At 32.3% G+C, this 9,926-nt stretch overlaps 1 protein-coding gene across 1 annotated transcript; it reads left to right on the top strand.

Moving 5' to 3' along the window:
• Positions 1 to 3,223: 3,223 nt before the first annotated feature.
• LOAG_01610 (hypothetical protein) lies at positions 3,224 to 5,292 on the top strand (the record flags this gene model as incomplete). The annotated part of the gene is made up of 6 exons (XM_003137149.1): positions 3,224 to 3,272; positions 3,531 to 3,613; positions 3,777 to 3,858; positions 4,349 to 4,369; positions 4,979 to 5,009; positions 5,184 to 5,292. The coding sequence occupies 6 exons, from the start codon at positions 3,224 to 3,226 to the stop codon at positions 5,290 to 5,292; spliced, it is 375 nt and encodes a 124-aa protein (XP_003137197.1).
• Positions 5,293 to 9,926: the final 4,634 nt, after the last annotated feature.

Here is a 9,926-nt window from a genome sequence, read left to right as displayed (position 1 = left end):
TATATATATATATATATATATATATATATATATATATATATACGTATGTATACATGCATTATTCATTTATTTAAACTAAACAAATTTCTGCAATGACAACAGGGTCAAGTGTCGACTTAAAACATCAATTTCATCTAATGAATTACTTAACGAGTTTCTTCCTAACACAGGTTACTTTTGGCACTCACAATTGAAGTTACAATTCTTATCTGATGCTAAGAGCGCCGGTTAAAAACAACAGCGCTGTTACATTGCTAATGCAAATCATATTCAGAATTTATAAGATGCAGTAACTGCAGCGAAAATGTTAGCATAATGAGGATAAAAAGAACCTCCGAGCTTTGCGACACAGTTTAACTTCCAGCTTATTTAAATACAAGTTTTTCTCACCCGTACATTATTTATAATTTATTGCGCAAGCATGCGAAGTGTGTACATGTGCCTAAATATATATACTCCTCGTCCTTTCCTTCAAAACTAAAATTCACCTTTGAGACCTTTTTTGTTTCCTGTCTACATCACTTTTTTAATGCATCAATTATCTTCTGCTGTTATACTATTTTGTTCCATTCATTAACAACACCTTAAATATGCGCCTTTATCTTTTTTATGGAGAACAACTTCAGGAACAAATTGTGCTGTTTTAGGTGAAGTTTGACATTTTGTTGGAAATTAATTATGAGAATTTTCCATCAGTAGTTGAATGTTTAAATTCAGGTTAATTTCCTAACTGATCTAATGGATATTTAGCATGTCTATCAATTTATTCAAAGTAATCAGTTCATTTTGATAATGCGATATTCCTATGACATTCTTTCTAATTAAATGAAACATTCGGTTCTGAAACTTCCTTTAATCCAAAATGATATAAATTTGGCGATGTGCACAAGTCTATCATTGTAAATGTATCAGTAACAGCATAATTTCGAAGAAATAATAATAATAGTAATAAGAAAGGTAGTGTAGGTAGTAACAGAAATTATAGGAAAGTTAGTGACGGGGACATTAGAATTTAAAATGGTGACACTATATCACGAATGTATAGCGGATTATTATTCTCAAAAGAGTTGCAGAATGCACAGTGAAAACGAGAAATGACAGTATTTATAATCTGATTTTCATAAATTTTATTTATTGGTTACAACCAATAATGGTATTTATATTATATTATCATTGCTCTTACTCTTCGCAGTAATAGTAGTAATATAGTATGTAATAATCATTATTAAGCATTTGGTCAATGGTCAGTGTATTAGGCGTGATATGTCAATGGTTTCAAAAATCTTTGCTTAAAACATTTGGAGAGCCATTTGTTCGTAACAATGAAAATTTAATGCATTATGTGTGATAAACTAAGTATTGCTATATAATTTTACCTGTAAGAGTGATGACATTAATTTATATTTGACTTTAAGGATCAGACTGTAAAATATTTCTAAGTTATCAATAAATTATACAGCATAGCTCATATAACCCGCTTTATTATGCTTTTAAACATGCTAAGAGCAACAACATCCATCTGCTTAAGCTCTCTAAATATGAATTCGAGATAGCATTTTACGCTAAAAAAAAGGCAAAAGAAAATGAAATTTTCAACTATTTTAGAAGTTTCACATTAAGGAAAATTTTTCTTTTTTTTAAAAAAAAAATTTTTTCAGACTTCAGAGATTTCATGTTAAGGGAAATTTGAGTAATTTGAGTGTACAGATGTGAAAGGATTATTTGGTTAGTGGTTATAGTCATAGTTCGTTGTTTTTTTGCAGCACGGCGTTTTTTATACTATGTGAAAAGTTACTTTTCAATCTTCTTGAAAAATAACTTTCCAATATATAGCCATTATATATCTTGAGAGATGCTTCGGGAAAAAGAAATTTTTTTCCAGGTTGTATTTCATTTCGAATAAGACGTCATACTTTTAGACCTATATTTCTGTAAGCTGTCTCGAACTTAAAATTACATGTTTTAAACAATCGTGCGAAATGTTTTGATTCCTAAAATATAAGTAGTTCTATCAGTATTTATTCCTCTACTGATTATTATCAGCTGCTATTTGTTGTATGAAGTATTCTAATACTTCGAAACTCGATTGCTATTTTTACCGCTACTTTCATTACAACTGTTACCACATTTTAATACAAATGCAGGTAAAATTTAATAAGATGAGGAATTAAGAGTAGGGAAAAGTGCAAAACAAAATTTATAGTAGAAACGAAAAGGAAATAATAATGTTAAAAAACACTTAAGACATTTTGCATTATCAGTCTCATATCAATTTTTATGGTTTGCACATTGCTGAGAAAATACAAGTTTTTCTTTTAATTAAAGACATGTGGTAAAATTCTTTAGGATTCTATAGAAAGTAGCAGGAAGAATCTTAAAATATTTAACTTCATTTCTAATCTAGCATGTCTAAAATATTTAGTCTTCGGGTGGCATAATTTTCAACTAAGTACATTTTTTGTTTAAAACCATATTTCACTAAATTCAGGTTAAATTAACTATTTCTTCCTTAAAGCATCTTCCTACGCATCAATAACATTCAGACAAATTTATGGCATTGATTTATCATCTGTGCAATTATACATATATGCTAATACGTACATCCAAATCTTTAATTATCCAATTTTTAGATTTTGCGATGGCTTACTTATCTTTCATCTTTAAATTTGATTACTCTTAGTATTTTTGTATTTTTCTTGTTGGATTGAAAATTTGATTAGCACGTTGCCAAGAAGTAGCGCTTGCGTCTTTTGACTAACATCATTAACTTCTGATAATTGACCACACTGTTAAATTTCATCGTCATCTCAATATGAATTTACTTGCTCGTTAAAACATGCTCTGTAACCCATTTCAACTGTTGTTGGGTGACAGCAAAAGGATCAGTCTTTAAAATATTATAAAAATAAACCACAGCAGCTTAACATGTCGTTTTCTGTTGTTGTTATTTGTTGAAAGTTAAAAAATGTTACTTATCGCATGCTGTAAACCAATGTACTTTGAATACTGTCGAAGTAATGGATGTTTCTGCTCTATAATCTGTAGATTTTGGAGCATGCAAATAATGCAGAAGTGCTGCAATACGGCACCCTATTGTAGTTTGAGTCATCCTTTTACTCAATTCTATAATGATGCATTCAGCTTGTTGTAGTGACAAAAATTTGAAATCATAATAATGCCATAAATTACCACATTTATAGCCATAATGATAAATGTGGTATTAATGGCAATTGTTTTCTTCTTTTGGGATGTTGGAGCAAAATGTATGGTCCGTAAGTTATTCAAAATTTAAGGCAAAATCTAACTAAACTGCAGCAGTTTAAGCCACTACTTTCTATTTGTCCACTTCTTAGCATCTAGAAACAGTTGTTCATTATCCTATTTCTAAACTGATACGGGTAATATTTATTTATATATGTCGTACCTTTGATTGCTAAAGATTTTGGTGATAAGCTCGTCAAGAGAGAGCTTAGCTCCCTTCTAACTGTGTAATGTAACGTAACTGGGGTATTAAGCTGAAAGAGTTGCAGTGATTAGTAAAATGGGTGAAGATATATCTGCAATCTTGCTTCGCTGCAAAAATTTTAAAGTTATTATTGAGGGCGAACAGCAAGTTATAGTTTCTCAGTCCAGAAAAGTTATAATTCCAACATACATAGGCAGTGTAGAAGAATCTTACACGATTTTAATTTCTAAACCGACTAAAACTCTCGAACTTCTCTACTCAGGTTGAGATCAGCTAGCTGCCCTCTCTAGGAGCTTATTATCTCTTTTAGCTATTTTGCAAGCAAGCTAGCTTGAAGCGGAAGAAGAAGAAGAAGGAAATGAAGGAGAACAGAAAGAAAGGAAAAGATAGAAGTAAATTTAGTTTTAGAAGTACGCTCCCGAATATATTATCCCACTTTTCACCCATTTTTCCTTTTCGCTCTTCCTATCCTTGAAGCCCTTGCCAGATGTTACATTCAACACCTGTCGCATATAATTTTGTACCTATCTCAACCATCCAGCTCCCAGAAGTTCTCGTTAAATTCAACTAATACATCCTCCACAACACGATCAGCTTTCAGTCTTTTATCTAACTTGCTTGGAACTGATTAGCTACACTTAAATTTCCCGAAATCTTATAAAGTAACGAGGCAGTGGTAATATTACTCCTAATATTAATCATTTATGTCTTAACAAATATAAAAGATATGAATAATTTCATATAATATTTTCGATAACATAATGCACCTTTTTGAACATTTCCTGAAATCTTTAATTGGCAAGGAAAACGAGCAATGAAAAATTAATTTTCCAGAAATCAGTTTGTACGTATGACAACGTTGTGAAAAATTAACTCTTCCAGAGTTTGTACGTATCGAAATCGGTTTGTACATATTACAACCTTATCGTAGCCATTTTAAGCTTTTAAAATAACCTTCAGATTACGGGTAAGTTTGCTAATAGAATAATAGTACGGGATGAAGATAAACCGAATTGCACAGCAGTTATAAAGTTTCTGAAACAAAAATACGAGCTCAGTGACAGTGCGAGACAACATGAGCCTTTTAGAGAGTTTAGGGATTTCCGGTTCATCATCATATAAAATCATTCCCACTTCAAGCATTATTCGATAGATCATACATTTAATAAGAAAAAGAAGAAATTTTTTTCTTTTTGAATTTTAAAACCCGAATGGTATCAATGACATAATGGGTTTATATTTGGATGAGTTGTGAAACCAAATACACAGTGAAGTTTTGCGCTTAAACGTGTACTTCCCTATTCCTCCATCCTTTCATTTGTCCCACTCACTTCTTGTTCTTTCCGACCTCTTACCCTCAACTATCAACTATCCTAATTCTCGAATCCGCTATTTTCCTTTTCATCCATTAAAAAATTTTTTCCTAAAAAAATTGATATATTACTGCGATATTACTGGAAATGAATAATGTAGGAGACAGTTTATGAGCTCTTTCGGCTTATATTGTTTCAGCTGAATTTACTAATGTGCGCCTCACCTTAACGTAATCCATTGAAAACCCATTGTTCGGTTTTTTCTTTTTTGTTGTTATTACCCAAACTTCTATGGGTTTCTAACTTTTCGCAGTATCATCCACCCTACCCTCTATTATCACTGCACCTCGTTTGTCCCATCTATTTATTCGTCCCTTTTATTTAGTAAATTCATCTGTTTACAGTTCTCTTCTGTCTGCCCCACCGCTCCTTCCTCCACCCCGTTACCCGAAACTGTCTTTCCACTACTGTGCGAAATCGAGACAGGCGGGGGGGGGGGGGGGGGGGGGTTAAACTATCGATAACCTAACTAGCGGGTGAATAGGACGGAGTGATGATGGTTAGTTTCGCCCATATCTAAAAGCTTTCGGATGATAAGCCTATATGAAATGTTGGCTCTTGAAAGATTTCCATATCTAATCACCTAAAAATCCAACGATTCCAATGGCCTAGGTTAAGTTATGAGGAAAGAGAAATGATAAGGTTATACCGAACTGTCTACAGTTTTTTTGGATGCCCATTATCCATTATATTACTTATTCGATATTTATTTATCTGTTAAGAAGTCACTTCTCAAGCTTCTTTTATCACTATTACACAATATCAATAGCTTAAATGTTGCTGTGTCCTGCAACATTTCATACAAAATCATTTCCAGCTCCTTTCTGACTCAATACAGTTTCTCTTCTTCATAGTTTACTTATCATCTCATCTTTCACTTTAGTTACTATCTTTCATTTACTTTTTCTTTTCGCTTCTTTTTTCTATAACCCAAGCACGCATTGTACTCTTCTATATGCATGCATTGCAATCACGATGCAGCACATTTTTATCAACAATCTCCTACTTTTTCCTTTTTTAATTTATTTAATTTTATGAAATCAAACAAGGGTTTTTTTTCTTTCTAATCAAATACCATATAATTTGTCTTGTAAGAAAAATACCGGGACTATTTCGGTAGTTATCTTAAAGTGTACGTGAAAGGAAGACATAAGTTAAGAAAGAATAGAATGAATGAAGCTATAAAATGGATGGAAAGATGCTTCTCAATTTGAATTTTATACGTGTACTACTGAATTGGTCTTGCGAAGCAAGCACCCTTACAACATTCATCATTCTCGTTTACAGCACTCATTTAATATTCAAGCGACCAAAGGAAAACATTTTTCCATTCCATTTAGGTATCACTTTACTTTTTTGCTTTTGCTGTCTGAAGAAGCCATTGAGAGACTCTTCACTTCAGTCTTTACTTTTATTGGAAATGTTATTTTTCTTTAATTAGTGCAATTTTCCTCACAAAAGTTGGTTATCTAAATTCATTATTTCAAATATTCTAAATTAATTAGTTTCCTTCAGGATAAGGTTGTAAGTTAAACTTTGATGTCTATTAGAAATAACAGCGTGATAAAATTTACATATTGTATTGTTACAGATCATAAGACAATAGGAATAAGTTTAGTGCTGTTAATCGTGCTTCTTATCTTCTTCCAGAAGATTGAAGGAGCTCTTCTGGTGTGCAAGGAAAAACCAATACGAATCATGAGATGTTTCCAAAAATATTTTTATATCTGAACAATTTCCGACATTCAAAGAGTAGTTTTCCACTAAAGAACTTCTACCTGGTATTACCTGTTGAACAAACTAGTTACCGTATCCCAGCTCTTTTTCGCCTTCTTACTCTTCTATTTGTCAACTCTTCTTGCTTAATCTTTACAGCTTTTGAAAGAAATAATTTTTTCCACAATCCTTCACACAGACCTTTTTTTATATACATAAATTTTACCGAACTTTTTCTAAAGACAGATTATGCAATTAAATTGAGTGTTCACATGTGTAAATACGTCGTTGATGGTACTTAGCCACAGTAATCCATTTCTTAGGAGAATCACACTTTATGTGGAATTTGTGAAACGCCTATTTATGAAAATTCAACAATCAACTAAAATTGTCAATAATAAAGTAAGAATTTACATAAATGCTTCAAAGAAGATTATTGTCTCCTTCCAGTATTGTCTGCATCCTCATTATCATTTCTGTACCCAATAATTATTCATGTCGTACGTGATTGAATGTTATCAGCCAGATTTGTCAGTGTTTATTTGTGATGCATCTCATTTCATCACTTCAACTTATTATCAATTGATTTAGTTGAGATGAAAACTTCAGCGATTTTTTGTTTCATCTTACCCCATCTCATTTTACTTCCATTAATTTTACTATCACTGGTTTGTTGTTTCAGTTTACTACTCCAACAACTGTATATTTTATTTAGAATATAGAAATGATTCCTTAACACATTGAGGATGTTAGTCAGCTGTTGAATTGTTCTAAGAGTTGCTTAAACTGCTAATAAGTCGAAGCGAATAGTGTTTGTTGGCCGAAATGTAGCAATCCTTCCGGCTTGTTTAACTCTTTCATCATAACGCTTATCAGAAAGAGTGTCGAATTAACGTTTCTCCTGAGTAATCAAGCTAGGTTTTGTTAGCATAGAATGTTGAAAGCATCGAAATTATTTGCATCTTTGTACGGTGATATCCTGAATAACCAATAATGAACTGTTCCACTTAAAAGCTATCTTTTAACCTAAAAATTGTTATTTATCTGATATATTAGCTGTGAATGTCACATTTCCATCCTCGCGACATATGCTTATTATATTTATTTCTATCGGTCATCTCGCAGTTCTCACTTTCGTTTATTTCTCTATTTTACTTGTTAATTTTAAAGTAAACCGTAAATGTTTTGCCTTATCGATCTATGGAGATGATCAGTGCCTTGGAGTATGATGTGTTTATCGATTAGCTTTAAATTCTGCTTTTTAAATTTTTGCTCTCTTCCATAATTTATTTACCTCTCTACTTGTTTGAAAATAAATGAATAGACGGACAGGCGGACAGTTTAACACTTTAACACTGATATGGCTATGCAAGCAAAAACAAATGCAAATTACGACTCAATTTATAAAGTGTCGATTCACTTGAACAAGGGCTAATGATTGTTGTTACACTGTCGTGATGCAATCTGGATGCCAGTTGGGCTGAGTGCACATTTTGACGACGTTTTAATTAATGAGCAATTCATAAATAATGGATGAGTTATCAAGTAATGAAGAAATGAATCACCGCAGAAGTAAACAAAAACTTATTAAGTGAGGAAAAAATAAACAAATAAACATTTTGCGCAGATGTCGCTGTAAGTTGTTTACGGTTGTTGGTTTTTGCACCGGAAGGACACGAACAGATGGTTTTTAAATATCTTCCTCTTTTTTCCTAATTTTCGATTTGAATTCAGCTAACTTTGCCTCTTTTTTTTCTCCTCTACATCCTTGTTAGTAAATGAAGTCACAGACTAATTGAATATAGTCGATCGGTGATAGTTTACTCCTTCTTTTCTCTTGATGACTGCCAACTTTTGAAGTTTCCAGCTGAAGCATATCTCATTTTTTTTCAACATTCTCTACTCTACCAAATTTTTGAATAATTTGCTAAAGAATGTTTTTCTATTCTTTATCTGGAAACATTCTTGCTAATATTAGAATTACAGAGATTACTTTATACACAACAAAACAGATCGGTTTCAGTTGATAACATTTTCTTATTTGAAATAATTAATTTAAAGATTTAATTCGCTAATTGCTTATCAATACTTCCAACCAAACAAAACAGCCAAAAGGGATGGTCACCAAATTGACACTCAATAAACTTAAATATCTCATTGCATATCTCCTTGTTTCCGTTATGATTTTATTGCTCTGATTATCAGCAAACCCAGTAACTAAAGCTTTTCTTTTTCAAAACGTATTTTTTCTATATTTCTGATATCTCTTTTTTTTTGTCGACTTTCATTGTTATATTTAGTCTGTGTTATTACTTCTTATCTTACCTGTCATTACAATTTTCATGCTATTTTGAACAGATTGAGCTAAAACCGAAGAGTATTAATCATAGAACACCGAATGTTCCAATAGCCCCGTATTTATCATTTTATGAACAGGAAGTATCTTCATCTAATTATCTCCTCAATCTTCTCTATTATCCAAAAATAATAAAGCTTTAGGTGTTATACTCTACGGGATAAGTTAACAGTTATCACTGTCCGCTGGTGATTCACGTGACTGTCGGAAAAAAGAGTAATGAGAAATAACAAACATTGGCTTGAACTGTGACAATCAGCAGAATATTGCAAAATTTTCTGCAAAACTGATAATTTTACTTGCATATCAATACATCTAAACGGGTAGAATATGGCGATAGGGCGGAGGTTGAGCGTGCATCATTGTCAAGGCAAGATAATGCAAATATACTTTCATCATATACACACATACACAGATATGCATTGACACATGCATAGATACAGCATCTAGAAATGGGAATTCAATGTTTGCACAAAAAGAGATTTTGGAATAGCTGGAAATTTAGAAGAGTTTGAGGAGGGTAGGAGAATCTGAAGTATCTATCTCAATGTGAATGTGTTTAGATTTAGCTCATTGATAGCGTCAGCAACAACCGATCGACTTCAATTGCCGTTCGTTTTACCAAAGTCGTAAGAGAAAATTCCAGATTGTTACCACCAACAGATCTCTTCATAAATTTTACTCCTTCACTTTATCTCTATGCTCTAGTAAATTATTTGTAATTAATTGGAGTATAGAGATCTCAAGATATATAATATACGGTAAGAGATCAGTTGTAGGGGAAGGATTAATAATTGTGCCAAGACTGTTAACACTATCAGTACTGCATCACTGAACGTATTACTGAAAGGCTGAGTGCCTATGAACTACCACTAAAACAGCTTTGTTGGCTAAGGATCGCTCAAATATCCAAGCCCATATTCAACCAGAATAGTTCTAAAACTATTTTGCCTGAACAACTTTTCGGATTTCTCACCATCAGTATATGTGGAAAACTTGACGTCATATTGGTATC

Source organism: Loa loa, assembly GCF_000183805.2.
Source record: "Loa loa unplaced genomic scaffold supercont3.111, whole genome shotgun sequence".
Lineage (NCBI taxonomy): Eukaryota > Metazoa > Nematoda > Chromadorea > Rhabditida > Onchocercidae > Loa > Loa loa.
The sequence above is the reverse complement of the archived record's forward strand: the minus strand, read 5'-3'. Positions and strand labels throughout refer to the sequence as shown.